We start from the raw sequence: 20307 nt of genomic DNA, 5'->3' as shown, positions 1-20307 counted from the left end.
AGAAACAAATCACCTAAAATATGGGTTCAACTAAGAAGCAGATAACATTGTCCGAAAATGTGCTTACTTACCATCATTGCAAATAGGTTAGGGATGTACATGTCTGCAACAAGTGCTCCTCGCATCTGCAGAATTAAACTCCAAGCAATGAAATGAATGCAATGATGATAACTAATAAGCAAGCGGAAACAGAGCAAATTCATGATTTAGAGTGGCACGGTGGAAAAATCTGAAAGTGCTTACAATGGAAACTGAAGCCATCCGAGATTAAGCTAACTGAAAGCCTCCAAGCTTACAAAGAGCTATAGCTACATAGAGAAGCAAACTGCTCATAGTTGACATTCCTTCATACTAACTTCCCTTGTCATGGAATCTTATTAGGAAAAGGTTTGAGTTTGCATTGTTAGAATTGGCCATTTGGCTTATCGGTGAAGACCAGGTGATTGAGATATCCGAAATATTCTTAAAACGAAGCAAAAAAAATGAAATTTGTGACAAGTTGCAAAGATACCAACATGCCGAGAAACGAAAAACATAGAAGCAATGAAGTGTTATCACACAGATTACAAAGCCTTTCCTTTGGAGTCACAAAACCGAAATTGCACCCGAAGATTGAGAGCTTTCCCACACCTCAATGCCCTCAACATCTTCCCTTATAACAAACAGCCTATCGCCGCCACCTTCGATTTTCTTTATAATCCCTCTCTCAGAATCCTCAACCTTATCAACAAAATTCCTCCTATACCACCCCTCACAAACCCCATTTTCTATTTCCACCCTGCGTTCTGCTTCTGCCACCTTCGACCAAACCTCCAACCCACCTTCCCTCCCCACAAACACTTGCTTTCTGTAACACCTCACCACACTATTGTTATTTCCACCCGTCCCATCTCCGCCGGTGTACCTCAAGCTTGGGTTCTTGTCTTGTAAATATACCCACGGATCATCCCCTAATTTACGCAAGTCTGCCACTGCCAAGTCGCCGGACTTTGAACACAACTTGAACAGGGTCGACTCCTCAACGTCGGCATCCACGTCGGCGAACGAATCCCCGAACCGACTGCTCCGGCCTGAACCCGGTTCGTTCGCCTCCCAAACCACCCCATTCGACCTCGGGTCCCACAATCGGATGTAACCCGAGTAACCAAAGGCGCCGCACGTGACGGAGCTCCCGACGATCAGTCCTGTCTCCGGAAGCCACCTCAGCTTTCCCACGGCCAGGTTCTTTGCGGAGCTCCCCGGTTGCCGGCTCAGCTCTGATACGATTTTGAGAGTCGATTTGTCGATCACGAGGATGCAATTCTCTCTGTGGGAGCAATCGAATGACGCGAAGACAGAGCTTGGCGAGTCGGCAATGGCGGTGACTCGCGCCTTGAAGATTCTGGGATCTTCCGGGTCGGTCCAGTGGATCGACCCGAGGTTTCGCACGCCTGAGAAATCGTAGAAGTGAAGTCCTGCACTGGATTCGGATCCTATAGCGGCGATATCAGGATACACACGGCAAATCGAGGTTATGTCCTCCAAATGCGTACGTAGAGTTCCGGCGTAGCTGAGTTTCCAATCGTAGCTGGATATCTGGCCGCCATGGGCTATCCAGACGGAGCCGTCGTCCCCTGCGGTAATCGCCGAAGGACAGCCATCGTAGGCGGGTTGGACGGTGGTGACAATTGATGCGTCGATTCCAGAAAGAGGAGGCGGCGACATCGCCGACTTAAGCTGCGACTCGATGCCGTAGTAGAGGGCTTCATCGGCGAGCTCCTGCTTGGAGAATAGGCGAGCCGCGGAGGGGAGGCCTTTCGATCGGAGAAGAGAGAGGATGACGGAGAAGATCTCCGGATCCCGGTCAATGAAAACCGGGTTCGGGTCGTCGGTGGAGCGGTTTGATAGGGCGGCTAAGAGAGAGTCGGGTCCGCCGGCCTGGATCGTTTCTAAAGTCGTTTCGAAGTACTTGCCGCCGACGTTGAGCTTGATGCGGTCGTCGGGATGAGGCCTTGGGGCAGTGTGGGAATTTCCTTTCTCCATTACGAGGCCGAGTGAGGTTGAAGATGTTTCACGGTCTTCAACTTCACGGCGACTTTCTGGAAATCTGAGGGGCGGGCGATAGGGAAAACGACGGAAAATTTTACGCATCCTTTGACACTAATACCCTTGTTATTGTGTGGAATTACTCAACTTTTGGTGGGTATGATCGCCTAAAAAAATCCAACAAAAGCCCTTTTTGGTCATTCTGAAATGGAGAAAACAAACCTTTTTTTGTCTGTGCTTGGATTCTAAAACTCTTGGGCTCAGACCACGAATTATGATTGGGCTACATTGTGGATCTGAATGTTTTTGGTACAAGCCCATATTAGAGCCCACCTTCTGAGCCACACATCATTACTATTTTAAAAAGAGCGATTCTTTATACACTCAAAAAGTTTTATTCACGAACACTTTGTCAGATTTATTTATAAAAAAAAAAGGACTTTAGTAATTTTTTCAGGAAAATAATTATTTCCCTTGAACACCAATAAAACTTTGAAACAAACAGCCAGATAAACTTCACGATCATTGAATTTTTGATATCTTAAGTTGAAGCAAATAAATTGTTTCATATCTTTCGTAAAAAGGTAGCAAACGAGATCCAAATCCACAAAAAGAAAAGAAAATCATATCCACCAACGGACTCGGGGGCCTTCAATCTTCAAAACACTTCACCACAACTGTTGTACACCGGGAATTCGATAAACTTGTAACTCCACTCTCGCGAGTCTTCCATTGCTAGTTTCCAAGCACCTCCCAATAAAACGGTCACGATGAGATGAGGAGATACAGATCTCTCGAAGCTCCAAATATTGCTTTGTGAAATAAAACAACCATGCAGACACATGGAGAACAAAGATTTAAGTCATCGGGGAAAATTGCGAAATTGAACAGAAATGCTTCATAATCAATACAAGGAAAATGGGCATCCAAAGAAAAGTATTCTTGAAAGTTTAGTAAATTATTTTAGGTATTTCTTTATTTTAGGTGTCTAAAGAAATGTGTAAGAGTAAACTGGAGTGGTTAGAGACATGCATTTAGGTATACGCAAAGCCACTCTTTCCAAAAACTCCACCAACTCCAATCCTGCTATCCCATTCACTCGATGCTTATCAATACGAGCTTAAACACACTCCTCAACCGATGGCTCAGATGATTATCATGTAATCATATGGTACTAATTAGTTCATAATCAAATGCTCATATTCTTTTGAACTCTTTAATTTTCCTGACTTTACAAAAAATTGAAAAGAATGTGAACTTGCCTTTTGAAATCCCCAATCAAATACTTCAAAATCAAGAATCTATCAACTAGAGCACTAGTTGATCTGATTCCTTCCTTACTTGCCTTATTTCTAAGTTCTCCAATTCATTCTTTCTCTCATTTTTGTTAGTAAACATGTCCCAAATTCAAATATAAATAAAATTGATTTAGCCTAAGTGCAACAATCGAAATCACAATCCTTACGACATCGGCCATGATAAGTAATGATTAAGTTTTAATTATATATATAACTTGTTTCCTAAGCAATCAAAAAATAACCACGAGACCAAATTAGGGTTCGATAAGGACTTCCTTCCAGCTTAATTGACCTGACGAACGGCCTGACCTGTATATATACTCTCTTGTGAATGGAAATTGAGAACTGCTCCAACTGGGGGTAAATGAATGGTAATTAAACAATTAAGTCACCATGTAAATCTGTAAGTTCCGAAACTCACAGAAATTTCACTGTTTAGGGAACCTCTGCCAGGTGCTGCCTCTTCTGCAGTAGTGCCCGTGCTACAACAACTTCAACTGAACTGTAGTATTTTTTGGAATGTGGCTCAATTAGTTTAGCAGTAAATACTTCTTCCTCCCTGGTAGGGATTTTTACCACTTGCAAAAATAGGGATAAAAACACTTAAAAATACTTGCAAGAGTAAAAGGTTATCGTAGTATAGCGGCTCAAGCAAGGTTGTTTTCCATAGAGATTGAATGAATAATTTGTGTTTAAAACTAACCCTTAATTAATTATTGAAAATAAAGTTTGGAAAATGTTGATTTTAGAATTTAATTAAAATAAAACAATTAAAGAAATTAAGTAGAGAACAATTTAAAGAAAGTCAATTTGTAAAGCCTAGGTTCCGCCGTTCCCTTAACAATACTATGCAATTTTACCAATTACTTATGAATTTTTACATACATGCTTTGAATGTTAGGTTTTCCTAATGCATATTTTCCTCGTGATGTTCAAGCGAAAATGTATATCTAACATGTAACCCGTCTGTGATGTTTAGATTAAATATAAACATGCAAGACTCATTACGGTTTGTGAAAACCCTTTGAAAAACCATGCAACCCTTAGGAGCGTGATATTCGCCTTAAGTGAACTTACAATTACTAATCACAAGAAGCCCTCCTCAATTTCAGGTTGATGTTTCCACATAAATTGCATCAAATTACTTGTCTAAAAACCCTAACGGTCGTGAATCACTAAGACAATTAGATAGTTTAATCTCGGTGATTAATAATTCAAAGCAAGCATGCATCCATTCATAAGCAAATTAATAAAATCACATATTCATGCTAAGGCTTGTGGCTTCACCCTAACAAAAGAACTAGTTACAAACAATCATAATAAAAACTAAAGAAAATACATTAACTAGAAAAAAGAATGAAAACACCGTGTAAGTTCTCCAAAATAATGCTTGCGTTCTTCCCCCCTCCTTCCCTCCTAACCCTAACGGCTAAAAAGTCTTATTTATACTACTACAAAATAAAACCCTAAAAAGTCTTAGAATAAAACTAGGAAACATAATAAAATAATAAAACAGAAAAAAAAAAAATTTCATATTTAAACTGAAATTCGGACTTCTCAGAAATTCAGACATTTGAAAGACCAAATCAACTCCGATTTGGTCCCAAAAGGTCTCTTTTGAAAGCTTTGGTCGTCCCCTACAAATCCTCAGAAGGAATCTTCCTTAAAATATGCCATCTTGACCTTCAAAATACCCAAAATGTCTAGAAACATCAATCTGGGAAGGCTGCGCGTTGGGCCTTTATTTCATCGCCACGGTCAAACGGCTTGGTAGAAAAATCCAAAACTTTGATACAATCATTTGAAAGAATCACGAACATCCTCCAATTAGAATCATTCCAAAATTCATCCGTTTGATCATTTTTTGCTACAGATGAAGTCACATATCCTACATTAAAAATATATAACAAAGTATCAAAATTCTACCAGAATAACCAATAAACTATAACTAAGAATAGGGTAAAATATATTGTATAATATGGACTCATCACTTCCTAAATACGATGAGTTACTACTCCTCTATTATTATCTAGGTCAAATAATTGAAGTATATGAATTATGATGAGGTCCCCATGAATTTGAATGGCTTTATCACTTCGTTAGAATTATGCATATATAATGCAGCTAGCCAAAGGTCTCCCCACTACTAGTTTCTAATTACGTGAAAGATCTGTAGTTAATTAATTTTACAAAAAATATCAACAGCAAGAACTCATCAGAAGCTTCACTTGCAGATATGGATATGGAAATGCATGTGAAATTTAAGACTTGCATTAGTGATGAAATGTGGGCAAGGCCCCAGCAGCCATGGCATGCAGGCTAGATCATTGGAGGTCCTAAAACATATAAAAGCTACCTCGCTAGCAGTACCACTGCATACACCCTGTCAAACCGCGTGCTGTCTAAGCGGGTACGTGTTGAGGGAACGACTTCACATGTATACATATCATCACAATCATGTTTCGTGTTAATGTACAAAATAATTTGTAAATTTATGTTCACATGACGTTATATCATTGACATGAAAAAACACAATATTAAATTGTATCTATACCATATAAGTTATTCTCAAGCCAAATCCACATTAGTAACAAAGTACCTTGACGTGGTAGGGGCTCTTTGAACTTTATAACACATGTTTGCATTTGTAACATCTCAAATTGCAAAAAACACCCTGGCATGAAGAAATGAATACAAAAAAGTCCGCCAAAATTACGCCAAAGTCCCTTCTAACCTATCATTTTACTCAATGCTAAAAAAACAAAGAACCTCTTCCATTTCATCCAAGCTAACATTCTCTCAATCCAGTTGACAAAATGGGATAACCTGGGATATATAGATGATGAGTACAGAGGGTAGAGTGGGTGAGAAATTATAGAATAGAATATAAGAAGTAAAGGGAGATTTCGTTTACAGTATTATGGGGCACATCTAAAATAAGCCTTCTCAAAATGATCTCCATGATATACAAGGCATATTCAATCAGCTACTGTTTACCTAAAAATTCAGGTTATGTTATAAATAGGTAAAAATGAGAAAGAGAACCTTTGCTAGAAATCAAAGTGGAACGAGATTGATATTATCACTTTCGCTTTTGATCTTGTGTGTTGTTAAGAAGATCTAAACATACTTCTATATATCGATGTTTTAATTCGACACTAATTTACATGCATGAAGAAACTTTACATACCAGGACAGTAAAATTCATACTCATACCATTTAAGTCTACAATCTTAGCCTACAAACTTGACTTCAATTCTTCCATCTTTAATCCAATTATGGGGCCATTCACATTTTTACAACAGGCTAAATTCAACACACAAATTATGAGCTTAGCAGTCTGCTCCAAATTAATTTGAAACTGCCTTATATATATGGTCAGAATGTTTCTCTCAAACTTTGATGGAGAGAAGAACCTGGCCTCCTTCACTACATTTCTGGAATGATGTTAATTAGTTAAATTGCTCTTCCACCAAACATAACTGGGTACCGTAAAATGTCAGGAATAAACCTTTTAGTTTTCCAGGTGTTCATTATTTTGTCTCTATGTTTTGAAGAAGTGCTTTTTATGAGACAACAGTGCCTTAAATATCACATTCATACCAGTCTGGCAGTCACCTAATCATGTTAATTAACTGGGTCCTGTCCTGGCCATGGTCTATCAAGAGTTTTTTTTCAGTGTAGGGAATACGACTCGATACATAAAGTGTAACTATACAATTGGTGAATTTCTTTATTCAAATGTCTCAAACTCACTGTATATTATTACACTTAATGTACCGAACCATATTTCTGGCACACTGAAAAAATCTCTCCACCATCAACATGTATGAGAGTATTAGTGTATTGAAAATGGGAATTATTATTAGCATTCCAAAAATCTCATTCTACACTCCAAACTTTCTATATTAGAAAAGAAAAATACACTTGTGAGGAATGTAGAATGAGATTTTTGGAGTGCTAATAACACTTCCCTTGAAAATAATAATCTACATCAATATAGTAATACACTTCTTATGAGAATTGACACAACCAGTTCATTATTATTAGAAGAAAAAAAAAAGTTTTTAACATATTGGAAAACAATAGAGAAATGATCATTCTCGTGATGGAGGTGATTAAAAATAAAAATTAACTTGATCCCATGCTTAATTAATAAGCCTTTTGCTTTTCATTTTCCTTTTCCTTTTCCTTGTTGGATGATGACACTCTGCCATCTGTCCCTGCAAGTATGCTATATTTGTCCTTCCTAGTTAAATTTGTGCACTCAAAACCCAAAGTCCCAGCCAACACCCTCTGAATATAATTTGCAACTTCATAGGCAGATTTCCCACCTTTGCAAGTGAGCTCCGACGGTAGCTGGTTCAAGAACGTAATTTCGTACGTTGGCATCGGATTCATGAATACGAAATACGGGTCCAACAGTTTGTGCCCCCTAACCGTTGTCCCATGAAACACACTTTGTTTTGTGTTGATCGCAACAGGCACAATCCTATCAGTGAGCTCAGCAAATAGGGCACTGAACCTCAACAGGAACGGCTCCCTGCACGTAGTGCCTTCCGGGCATATCACCAAGTCGCCTTCCTCGAGCAAACGCTTGATGTTCTCCGCGTCCTTCTCTCTCTCCCTCGATAAAGCCACGGCCTTAATCGGAGAAATTAGTTCTGTAAATTTGCTAATACTATATGTGACACAACTGATTTTTCTTCCTAGGGCAACTGCTGTGACAACTGGGTCTAGGACTGTACGGTGGTTGCAAATGAATAGAACTCCGCTTTGACCTTTCTTTGGGGGAGGAGGAGGGGTGCCCTTAACTACAAGGTTAATCCCTAGGAGTTTGTAGTTGTATCTTGCAATTCTCTCAGGTAAAGGGATGTTGGTGTAGACTCTGAGGATGGCCAGGAGAATGCCAATGGGCATCCATAGGAAAGTCAGAAGGGCAACTATTGGGGTAGGTCTTTGGACTAATCTGCCCTCATGAAATATGACTGGACTTAGAAGCTTGTTTCTTGGTAGTGGCTCACATCTAGTCCTTGGAACCATGTACCCTTCCTGCAATTTACACGTCAACACAGTAAAAAATGGGAGTTTAATCTAATTAGTTTTTGACTCATGTGGTTAACATGAGAAGAATTTTAAGTCAAATTGTCATTAAACAGAATTTGGTTGGGATAAATAAGAAAAAGGGTCATCTGATTGTTGTGACCAAACATGGTCCAATAATATTGTATACTTGCAATAAAATAATACTTGGAATTGTTATCAATATTAAAAAAAAAAAAAGTCATCTTGCATTGACTTCATAAAAAATTAAACGTAGTAAAATGCAGAACAACATGTTTAGAGTATCGACAACAACTCTATTTACTATCGTAAAATGCAAAACAACATGTAATTTAGAGTGTCAATAACAATTCATTTTACTTAAATATGTATATACAACTTGTGTTGAAAAGATGATGGGAGTACAAGTCACAAGAATTGCGCAAACTAAATAACTGTTTCATGTGGAACTTAGTTGGATTGAACAAAGAGAGTGGATTGGGGAATGAAGAGCGTATGGGGGTGTCAGTTGTAACACAATGTGAAATAAATGTGATTTTGTAGTTCACAAGTCACAAATTACAAATCAAGGTTAAAAGAATCAAAGTAAACGTTAAAAAACATGGGGATAAATGGTACCCAAAAAGATCACAAAAAGACAATGAGAAACTACAAGAGGTTGCTATTAAGTTTCTCACCAAACTTGTAATAAATCTAGATAAAGGCAGTGCCCTTTTCATTTATTTTCAAACAAATTTTCTGTTGTGTTTAAACAACGTTGAGTTGAGTGCTTAACAAATTTTCTTTTATAATGCCAGTAAGAGCTCTTTTGGAAGAAAAAAATAAGTAGTGAAAATTGCATGTTATAACATACCTTGCAAATGGACATGAAATCATGGTCAGTCTCTCTATCACCCAGGCCTAAATCAGGCAAGTTTGTACCAAACTCCTTGAGAACTGCCTCTCTTTTGTGCTCTCCAACTAGAACACCTGGTTTACTCACAAACCCAGTTGCCCTCCCAGATTTTGTTGCTTCCAACTCAGTGCCAAGAACTTTATCAGCTCCTAAAAAAAACTTCACAAACGCTTCAACCAATATTCTAGGGTTTGCTGTGATTATATAACGCTTGCCGAACGAGTTGAACACCTTCCAGGTTTGCGGGTGAACATCTTCAGCGTAAAATTTCGGAAGCACTGAGCGGGACACCATCTCAATGTCCTTAATTTTGAGGCCAGCAAAGGAAATGAAGATGAAGGTTTTGATTGCTATGGACTCTGATAAAAACAAGTAGGTGAAATACACAAATGGGACTGATAGTAATAGCACAAGGCCTCTTAGGAAACTACCAGCTTCAATTGCAACAAGCATGAAATATGGGAAGGCACTGCGTGACAAAAGGAGTGTGCCATCAAGGTCTGCTGCCACGGTTTGGTTTGATCTTCCCTCGGTGCTACATCTCGAAATAGGCTCGAAATGACTCCATGCTCCCATGGCGCAGAGAGGGAGAGAGGGGGCTTAGGTGGGTTTGCGAGTAATTGGGGGTTGGGGGGGGGTGTTTGGGATTTATGTTATGGATTGGGGGGGGTTGAGATTTATGTTATGGAGAGGATGGCAGGAGATAGGGGTTTTAAAAGGAGGGAGAAAAAGATTGCCATGTTGTAACTTTCTATATTGCCATGAAAATATTATGTGACAGCAAGAAAATGTTATGCGATTGAGTCGATTGACTCTTTGTTTCTCTCTCCGAATTTGATGTTTTTTTTTTCTTTGGATCAAAGATTTTTATTTAAGTTAAGCTACATAATAGACCCGACATAAACTTATAATAATCTGATATCGAATTTATTATTCACAAAAGTTAAATTCAAATTTCTTTACTTATAAATAAAGAGAAATATGACTACAACTTTATACTAATAACAAGTGAAAGAGGTAATTAAAAGAATATTATATGCTTATAGATGGAGATAGAGAGAGAGAGGCCTCTTTGACGTCCAAATTACGGCAGTTCGTGTGAGTAGTTGGTGGTCGATACCAACACCAACATTTTACATTGAATTAGCCAACATTTTTAGTTTTTAGGCGGCGGCCTCCTTGCTCATTAAAGCTCGGCTTATGACTCACTTATGTGGTAATTAAGCTTGCCTCTTTATTTAGGTTGACTGTAATTTGTGATAAGTAGACAACTATTAGAACTAATTTCTATACGAATTTTTAAGTACAATTTTAATTAGTGAATTTCTTATCTCAATTCGATCACCAACAAGTAAGACACTAATTAATTAAGAACTAAATATAATCTAAACCCTTGTCAGTGAGTGAAAAAAAGAGAGTTAATTGGCTTAAATTTACAAGACATTTGCAACAAGTTAATAGCAACTACCTTGCAGCAAATAGCAACAATAGAGATACATGAAGCGGGACTGAAGGAATTCTCTTATTGCGTAAGTTTCCATGTGGTAGATATCAACATTAACCAAACTATCATCTCTTTCACTCAGTCTGTCAATAACTCATTAAATTGCCAAAAAAAAAAAAATTCTGTCATTTCTCTCTCTCAAGAAACAGATAACTTGAAAGCGATACCCATATAATTGATTCCATAAACGGTTGCGGATTTTGTTGTTGAGATTAGCTGGGAAGCCTTTGGCCACAAAAATTAAAAAAAATAAAACACTTCAACATTTAATATTAAACGGCTGCTGGCTGCCGGCTGCTGCCAAACTAAATTGTTTAGATACATGAAAACGCGTAACCACTTTTATTTTTTTTTTAAAGGAAAAAAGTTGCATGCATGCATTCATTTTTTTTAAAGTTTGTAGACGAAGATTATGTGAAAATTTCTACAGCTAATACGAGTCTTGATTAAAACAAATCTTTGAAATTTTAATTAATCGTATATTTACTGTGTGTGTATCTTTTTTTATACATATTAAGCTATAAGCCTATAACTAAATAATAATATCCTTTATAGTTTATACAGGATACGCAAAGCATCTAAGTCAAATCCTTTCAAATCAAGTAAAAGTTTTGAGAGAGCATGGGTCGTGCTTTTGGTTACCTTAGGTCATCAATATCCCTGACTACATGAAAGTATAAGAATCTAAACTTGCTTAGACAGGAAGAGAATAATTAACGCTAACTAGTAGTATCCTAAGTTAAACCAAGAAAATGGAGTTTGAACTCGAAATGTTGTAGTTTGAAAGAAGAAATGCTATATGTAACACTTGCAACTACAAGCGAGACAACTAAAAACCAAAGAAAAAAGATCACGCATAAGTATAGTTAATTTTAAGATAGGTAATATTGGAGAGACTAAATTTGTAAATTAAATGTTTTAAACCAAATGAAATGGAAGTCGATGATTAGATTATTACTTAAGTGTTGATTACTGTGCTTACTTTTTATTGGTAACACATTATTTAGTTTCCAAATTTAGTCTACCTAACATTATTCTTTCATGATTGTGGACAATCCACTGCCACATTTAATTAGGGTTAAGCAGACTATCTTCTTCCTAAAATTAAGGGACTTAAATCTTCGAAATATTATCCTATATTGTAATGTATTGTAATTTCGGATAATTACATAGAAGTTGATGATTAGAATATTACTTAAGTATTGATTAACCTGCTTATTTTTTTATTTGTGACACATCATTTTGTTTGAAAATTTAGTCTACCTAGCAATACCCTGTAATTTAATTCACTTATGTTATAACAAGTTAATTCTAAATAAAATTATAATTACACATGTGATTCCTTCTCATATATATCCTCCTATTTTTAGGAACTTTTCATAGACTGTTGTACATGGTGTTTTTCCTTTGAAGTTCTATATAAATTAGACGAACACGACTTACCCACTTTTGAGAATCAGAATAAACTCCATTTCCAACAAAAGAAGGGAGTGTAATTAAAGTGTCACAATGCCAACTTAAAGTTGTAATTGTTGCGAGTTATATATTAGTTAAAGTGTAAATAGTAGTTTGTTGTCCCACATTGATGAAGTACATATGTAATACCAATTGTAACTTCTATATATACTCCACTTTGGAGATTAATGTATATATAATAAATTCCCAAATATTGTCATATATATTTTTGGTATTTACCATGTTTAGTTTGATATGGCATCAGAGCAGTTCACTCTTGGTGACCTGTGTGTTTTAATTTTGTGCCCACCTTTGTCGTGATTTCCTTCGTTGAAAAGAAGAAAGTGAATAGTGTTGCGATATAATACAGGCCGTGAACAATGATCTACTACATTGTTTATGAACAGTAATTTGCTATAGTATCGTAAACATTGATCTGCTACAGTATCGTGAACAGTACTACTACAGTGTTCTAGTAAATTGTTTTCATTCCGCTGTGTATCTTTTATGCCTTTATTGTTCGTGATTTAGTTCAATGGCTCAATATAATCATAGTGATGTTATGCATCTTGGTGGAACAAATAAATGGATAATTGATACTGGGGCCACTGATCATGTGACTAGTGACCTTAGAGTGTTTGATGAGTTATGTGATTATGTTCGTGATCCGTATATTACTATTGCAAATGGAACACCTTCCCCTATGAAAGGTGAAGGCACTATCTCTCTTACTCTGACCTTATCACTGGTCGATGCTTTACTTGTTCCTGATGTTAAGTGCAATCTTTTGTCGGTAAGAAAACTACTTGATACCTTATATTGTTCTGCTCACTTCTACCCTACATATTGTTATTTTCAAGACATTCAAACTCAAAAATAATTGGTTATGGTAAAGAATAGGGGTTTGTACATCTTGACTATGAAGGATACTTGTTGTTTCCAGTTCAAATAATCATCAAGTTTTAAGTGCTAAAGTGGACGACAGACATCAAATTTGGTTGTGGCATTGACGATTAGGACATCCATCATTTAGTTATATGAAGCATCTATTTCCTTCTTTGTTTCACACGTGTAGTGATTCAGAGTTCAAGTGTGAAACATGTGTCATGGCTAAGAGTCATAGTGCTTCCTTTCCCATAAATGATTGTAAAGCTACTTTAACATTTGATTTAATACATTTTGATGTGTGGGTCCAGCAAAGGTTACTTCTAATGGATTCCGTTAGTTTGTTACTTTTATTGATGATTGTACTCGATTACCTTGGGTGTTCTTGATGAAGAATAAAAGTGATGTTCCTTTGCTTCTTCACGAATTTTATGCAATGGTGTCTACTCAGTTACAAACCAAAGTTAAGGTTTTCAGGTCCGATAACGGAGGAGAATATGTGAATCACACTTTGGCATGCTTTTTTCATGAGTAGAGTATTATTTATCAGACAACTACTCCGTTTACACCCCAACAAAATGGTGTGTCCTAACAGAAGAATCATTAAATAATGGAGGTTGCTCGCTCCTTGATGTTGGATAAATGTGTTCCTAATCATTTGTGGGGTCATACTATTTTGACTACTGTGTATTTGATAAACCGTATTCCAAGTAGGGTTCTTGATTTTCAGACATCGCTTGATGTGCTACAAAAACATGTTTCTCTTGTTTCTGTATCAAAACTTCCTCCGAAGGTGTTTGGGTGTATTGTGTATGGGCATGTCTACTCTCATCAGAGGAGTAAACTTGATGCATGTACTCTCCAATGTGTATTTATTGGGTATGCTAACAATCAGAAAGGCTATAAGTGTTATCATCCTCCGACTCAAAAAACTTATATTACCATAGATGTCACCTTCTACGAGGAAGTTTTGTATTTTGTGAAGCACTCTTCTGACTCTCTACTTCAGGAGGAGAATGGGAGTGAAATGCAGATTCGAAGATATGGTATGGATGATTTGTTACATGCAGAGTTGGGGACAGAACATATTATGTTGCGTGATACTGATTAGTCGGCTATAGATAGTGATCGGTCATCTGTCATTCCCGAAACTATTTCTACTAATAATAGATCAGATGTGCCTAATGAGTTGCCTGTTAGTATGTCTGACGAATTACCTTCTGATGACCGGTTGCCTATTTCTGGTATGTCTAACGAGTTGCCTGATGATAGTTCGTCCAGTGATGATTCTTCTAACAGTTTGATACAAGATGGTGACATACATGAGGTAAATTCTGACGATTTTTCTACTTATCAGTTGCCTCCACGGGCAAATCGTGGAAAACCTAAAGTACTATGAGCCTGATATACATGCCAAAGCCAAATATCCTATTAACAATTATGTGTCTACTCATTGTTTGTCCAAACCATATGCATCTTACATATGTCAGCTATCTAGTGTATCAATTCCAACAAAATTGCACGATGCTTTGTCTGACCTTAAGTGGGTTAATGCCATGAGAGTTGAGATGGAAGTCTTGGAAAAGAATTCTACTTGGGACTTGGTTCCATACCAAACGGGAAGAAAGCTGTTGGGTGTAGATGGGTGTTCACTATTAAACACAAAACAGATGGCTCTATTGACTTGGTATAAAGCCAGATTAGTTGCTAAGGGTTATACTCAAACCTATGAGGTGGACTATCATGAGACTTTTGCTCCTGTTGCCAAACTTAATACTGTGCGTGTTTTTTTGTCTTTAGCAGCAAACCAAGATTGGCATCTGCTGCAGTTTGATGTTAAGAATGCTTTCCTTCATGGTGATCTCAAGGAGGAAGTTTATATAGATCTCCCACCTGGTATCAAAACATATCTTGGAAAAGGTGTTGTATGCAGGTTGCGAAAGGCTTTGTATAGTTTGAAATAATCTTCTAGAGCGTGGTTTGGGAGGTTTACAAGTTCAATGATGAAGTTTAGGTATGTCCAGAGTCATTCAGATCATACTTTGTTTCTAAAACGACAAAATGGTAAGCTAACTGTATTGATTATTTATGTTGATGACATGATAATGACTAGTGATGATCAGAAAGAGATACAACGCCTTCAAAAGTACCTAGCTATTGAATTTGAGATGAAAGAATTGGGTGAATTAAAGTATTTTCTTGGAATCGAGGTTGCACGATCTAAGCATGGTATTTTTCTATCTCAACGAAAGTATGTTCATGATTTGTTAGTTGAAATATGTTGTTAGATTGCAAACTTGCTGATACTCTGATTGAGCAGAATCATTGTCTAGGCTTATTTCTGGATCAAGTTCTTACCCATAAGGAATGGTATCAGAGGCTTATGGTGAGATTAATTTATTTGTCTCACACTCTTCCTGACATTGCTTATGCAGTTAGTGTGGTAAGTCAGTTTATGCACTCATCTAGTGAAGCTCATATGGATGCAGTAATCCATATTTTGAGGTACTTGAAGATGGCTTCTGGCAGAGGCTTGGTTTTCTCCAAGAATGGTCATTTGAATGTCAAAGGGTATACAGATGCATATTAGGCAAGTTCTATCCCCCACACTTAGCTTTTGCTAGTCCTCAAGCAAAACAATGAAAACATGAAAAAGTAGCAATATGAAAAATATTAGCTTCCCCCTATGTGACCCTCATAGAATTTCATTCAAGAAAACAAATCATTAAGAACCTTAGCTAGCACCAAACAAGCTAATCCAAGCTCATCTTGCTTATTCAAATGTTAACAGCGACCTTTAATCATCCATGAAGTGTAGTGTGTGTAATAGTCATGCTAATGCAATTTCAAGTTTTGTTTTAAAACACCACATGCAAACTAGTGACCTTCTCACGGGACATACACTCAATCACACATATGTTTAGTTTAACATGTTTCGCTCAAATAATCAAATGTGAAAGATCTACCATAAGCTTGCATAAAGATCACATCTCCACAATCACAATTGCAAAACTTAAATCAAGAGGACTTTTGTTGGTTGTAATGAGGCTTAGGGAGAGGATTATAGAAATAAAAGGATAGGTAAACATAAGTTCCAAGCATTGCAAGCAATTCTCTTGTTGAGATTTATAAGAGCTCAACCTCTCCAACCACTCTACTAATACCTTCAACCACATCCCTAAACTGAAACTTAAAGACCTTTCTTTGTATACAATTTTTCTTTTTCTTCTTTTTTTTTTCTTCTTCTTCTTCTTTTTTTATTTTATTTTATTTTTTTATTTTATTTTAATTTTTTTTAACCAATTTTGCACATAACTAAATACAAACATGAAATACCCCCACACTTATTCTTTTGCCAAACTCCTTCAAAGTACTTCACAAACATTTCTCATAAGACAATCTCACATTGCTCACTAGCTAGCTTGGAAAGGGTAAGGAAAAATGTTTAAGGTATAAGGGTAGACATATCTGGTGATAAGAAATAAAAGGCTTAACATATACGGCTCAAATTGGCAATCTAATGGTATCATTTTTCTTTAGGAAACATGCTTATTTGGGCCATGGTGATAAACCTAATGCCTCTATCCTTTTCAGGTTCATGCAATCAATGACAAACATTTCGAAAGATCATTACGCAAGTTCTAGAGATGTAAGTCACATAAGTTCATCACACATGAAAGAATATGAGTGTATGAAAAATGCACACTTTCAATAGGCTCAAAAACTCACATAGGTTGTATATGGTCACTATGTTCACATACGAAGTTTTAAATCATGCTTTAGTTTCACATCAACAAGGCTACGTGCTTTTGGTTTTTCAAAGATGATTAAACATGTACAAAACTAACAAGAGAATAAGGAATTTCACACAATACATGCTTACTAAGTTCTTGATCACTGTGGTTCAAATTCAATCCAATTATATCATTGGGTCGGGAAACGAACAAAAATCTAATTGAAAACAATAAATAAAACAAGACAATATTTTTGGATTTTCAAATCTTCCGGATTTTCTCTTTTTTTTTGGGGTTTTTTTTTTTTTTTTTTTTTTTATAGGGAAAACAAAACTAATTAAGAAAACAAAAAGCAACAACAAGGAAACAAATTAAACCAGTTCTTTGTCAAAGGGACGAAAATTTTCAATTTGGTCATTTTTTCAATCCTTACCTCCAAACTTAAACTGAACATTGTCCCCATTGTCAAAAAACACAATAATACATAAAATAAAAATAAAATAAAATAGTAAGAAACAAAATAAAGCATTTGAACTAAAAACTTCCCCAATTTGTAGTAAAAGCAAACGATGACCCCAAACTTCAATTCTGCAATCAACACCAAGGGTGGACATAACCAAATGTTCCTCCACATCATGCTCTGCAAAAGACTCGTAATATGGGTTGAGTATACGCCCATTCACTTTTAACACGTTTCCGGTCTTCGTAGGAAGCTAGGTCAATGCTCTTGGACCTTTGAGTATGCATATACTACAAAGAGTACCTGAAAAAAAAAAAAAACAAAAAGAAAAACACTAATTAGACAAGAAAAGAAAACAATAGAAAAATAAGTAATTAGAAATAACAATCCTCGGCAACGGCGCCAAAAATTTGATAGGATTGAAAGCACACTACAAAGTAGCACACAAATGTCCTATTGATTTTCCTTATTAACAATAAGATTTGTCAATTGTAGCATATGAAAATAAGGGTCTTTCTCGCAGAAGATTGTTTTATCTAACTACTTAAAATGTCACAAAAACTGGGTTGTTGTCCCTACTGACCAGCTACCGAAAAATAATTATTAGACCGACTTACACTTATCTAAAGTCTACAAAATTTTATATGCAGATACTAGAGACACAGAGCTACACTCACACAAATTTTTGGGATTTTTGGAGTTTATTTGCTATTTAAATTAAATCAAACAAAAACAGAATAGAAACAGATTTTAAATAATAAAAATAGATTGTAGTTCACAAGCTAAGAAAACGAGTTAGGGGAATTGCTATCCACCACCAAATAATCATGCAAACATGTTATGTTTCATTCAAATTCCTTCTATTTCCGGATAAAGATGCTCAAGTTGGCTCAATGTTAGAACTCAACCTATTACTTTTTCTTATGTAGAATGCTAAGAGAATGACGTTTTCAACTTAACTTAGTCCCTAACATGCAATCTAGAATGACGTGTTCATAGATTTAACAAGTAGAAATCATTAAGAACGAAAAGAGTTTGAGTTATCACAAGGCATTATAAGTACTGGCGTTGTCTTACTTATCCTAGAAATTGGTTCACATGTTAATCGCAATTAATAAGTACTACTCTAGAACATATGTAGGTCCTCATTCGACAAGGGCAGGCACACACATATTCATAGCATTAGAATCCTAGATATGCTTACTAAGTATGCATCCGTAGAAAACACATAAAGAATTCATCAATGAGACAAGCAGTGAATCAATTTTCATCCGTTCATAAAAGTAATTCAAACGAAATGTCATAATAAACTTGCAATCATATTCAGGGCTTCAAACAGCCCCTAACTACTAAAAATTTAGTTACACAATCCTTAAGTTAAAACAAAAGATAGACATGAGTTTGAGAAAATAGAACTGAAAGAAATCGACTAAGGCTCTCTTTTTTCCTTCCTTCCCCAATGCTACTTTTAAACCAATTCTTGCTACATGATTTTCTTCTCCTTAACTCACCCACTAATAGCCATTTAGTGATGACAATAAGTGAGAGGAAATGTAAAACAATTGTAACTCCTTGGGTAGCCTTTATGCTAATTACTCCCTCTTAATCCTCATTTTTAATTCCATTTCCTGTCAGCTGATTTGTTCTTGATTGCATCAGTTTTGGCTGCTAGATTTAGTGGATTTATTGCTTTCAATGCTTTCTTGTCAGTTACAAACTACTCAGCCTCTTGGGAACCTTTTAGTGTTAAAACGGCCATAACTTCTTGTAGAAAAATGATATTAACAATCTGCGAAATACTCCAGAAAATAGACATCCGTAGCTTTCCAACCATATAAGGATCATTCTCTAATTCATTCTGAGCTATCCGCAACTTGCTTCCAAAGTCAGCTGACCTGCACAGGCAGTTTTGACGAATTTGTTACTTAAAATCCCACTTGTGCTATTTTTCTTTTCTTTGCTTGACAAATCCTACAAAACACAAAAATAAAGTAAATAACTCAAAAATATAAGGAACTAACTAAGAAAAGACAAGTGAATTTGATATAAAATATATATAAATATGAGCTTATCATTCTATCACTGATCGACAATCTACATCTGGATACTTTACGTTTGTGGTTGGTGTTGTAGTTACTTGGAGAAGCAGGAAACAAAAAGTGGTGGCTAGGTCAAGTGCTGAAGCTAAGTTTCGTGGTATGTCTCATGGTGTATGTGAGTTGTTGTGGTTGAAAAAATTGTTGTGAGATCTTGGATTTAAACCCAAGGGTGCTATAAACTACCTTGTGATAACAAGGCTGCTATTGAGATTGCTCATAATCCAGTGCAACATGATTGAACAAAACATATGGAGATTGATTGACATTTCATCAAGAAAAAATTGGATGCTGGAATTATTATGTTTCTGTTTGTGGGATCTGAAGATCAACTCGCTGATGTACTTACTAAGGTTGTGTCTAATAATGTGTTTTCCAACTCGCTTGACAAGTTGGGCATGCGTGACATCTTTGCTCCAACTTGAGGGGGAGTGTTGTGAGTTATATACTTATTAAAGTGTAAATAGTAGTCTGTTGTCCCACATTGATGAACTGCATATGTAATACCAATTGTAACTCCTATGTGTGTGTGTGTGTGTGTGTGTGTGTGTGTGTGTGTGTGCGCGCGTGTGTGTGCGTGTGTGTGCGTGCAAGAAATTTCCAAATATTGTCATATATATTTTTGGTATTTATCATGTTTAGTTTGATAGTAATTAAATTAGTTAGTGAGCGGCTGAGTTGTTAGATGATTTGTTTGAGAGAGCTAGTTTGTTAAGGATGATATCTCATTTGAGTGGTCATTGTTGTAACTAAAAGGATGATCTCTCAGCTAGTAAATCTCGTGCAACCCCTTGCTTGTAGAAGCTTAACATGTGGCTTGTTTATATTTCAGGCACCAATTCTATTCCACGGGCATCTAAAATGCAAAGTATTTGTTGGTGTCAAATATCA

The 20307-nt window shown here is 36.4% G+C and overlaps 2 protein-coding genes and 1 pseudogene across 2 annotated transcripts; 1 reads left to right on the top strand and 2 right to left on the bottom strand.

The window, feature by feature from the left end:
- Positions 1–443: 443 nt before the first annotated feature.
- Positions 444–2145, bottom strand: LOC103949463 (protein ENDOPLASMIC RETICULUM-ARRESTED PEN3-like). Its single transcript, XM_048583602.1, has one exon. The coding sequence runs from the start codon at positions 2128–2130 to the stop codon at positions 586–588; it is 1545 nt and encodes a 514-aa protein (XP_048439559.1). The 5' UTR covers positions 2131–2145; the 3' UTR covers positions 444–585.
- A 5201-nt stretch (positions 2146–7346) lies between these two features.
- LOC103931179 (glycerol-3-phosphate 2-O-acyltransferase 6-like) lies at positions 7347–9947 on the bottom strand. Its single transcript, XM_009340599.3, has 2 exons — positions 9241–9947; positions 7347–8375 (listed from the first exon to the last, which is right to left on the bottom strand). Exons 1-2 carry the CDS (start codon positions 9856–9858, stop codon positions 7476–7478), a joined length of 1518 nt encoding a protein of 505 aa, XP_009338874.2. The 5' UTR covers positions 9859–9947; the 3' UTR covers positions 7347–7475.
- A 2829-nt stretch (positions 9948–12776) lies between these two features.
- Positions 12777–15716, top strand: LOC125476864 (annotated as a pseudogene).
- Positions 15717–20307: the final 4591 nt, after the last annotated feature.

The sequence above is a fragment of a genome, unplaced genomic scaffold (assembly GCF_019419815.1).
Source record: "Pyrus x bretschneideri cultivar Hongxiangsu unplaced genomic scaffold, Pyrus_bretschneideri_v1 Contig2, whole genome shotgun sequence".
NCBI lineage: Eukaryota > Viridiplantae > Streptophyta > Magnoliopsida > Rosales > Rosaceae > Pyrus > Pyrus x bretschneideri.
Note: the sequence above shows the minus strand (reverse complement) of the source record. Positions and strands in the feature narration are given on the sequence as shown.

Excerpts from the sequence above, each read along its gene's own strand:
- LOC103949463 (XM_048583602.1), bottom strand. The coding sequence starts at position 2,130 with ATGCGTAAAATTTTCCGTCGTTTTCCCTATCGCCCGCCCCTCAGATTT.
- LOC103931179 (XM_009340599.3), bottom strand. The coding sequence starts at position 9,858 with ATGGGAGCATGGAGTCATTTCGAGCCTATTTCGAGATGTAGCACCGAG. Across the intron at positions 8,376-9,240 it reads ATTTCATGTCCATTTGCAAG|GAAGGGTACATGGTTCCAAG; the intron begins GTATGTTATAAC and ends TGTAAATTGCAG.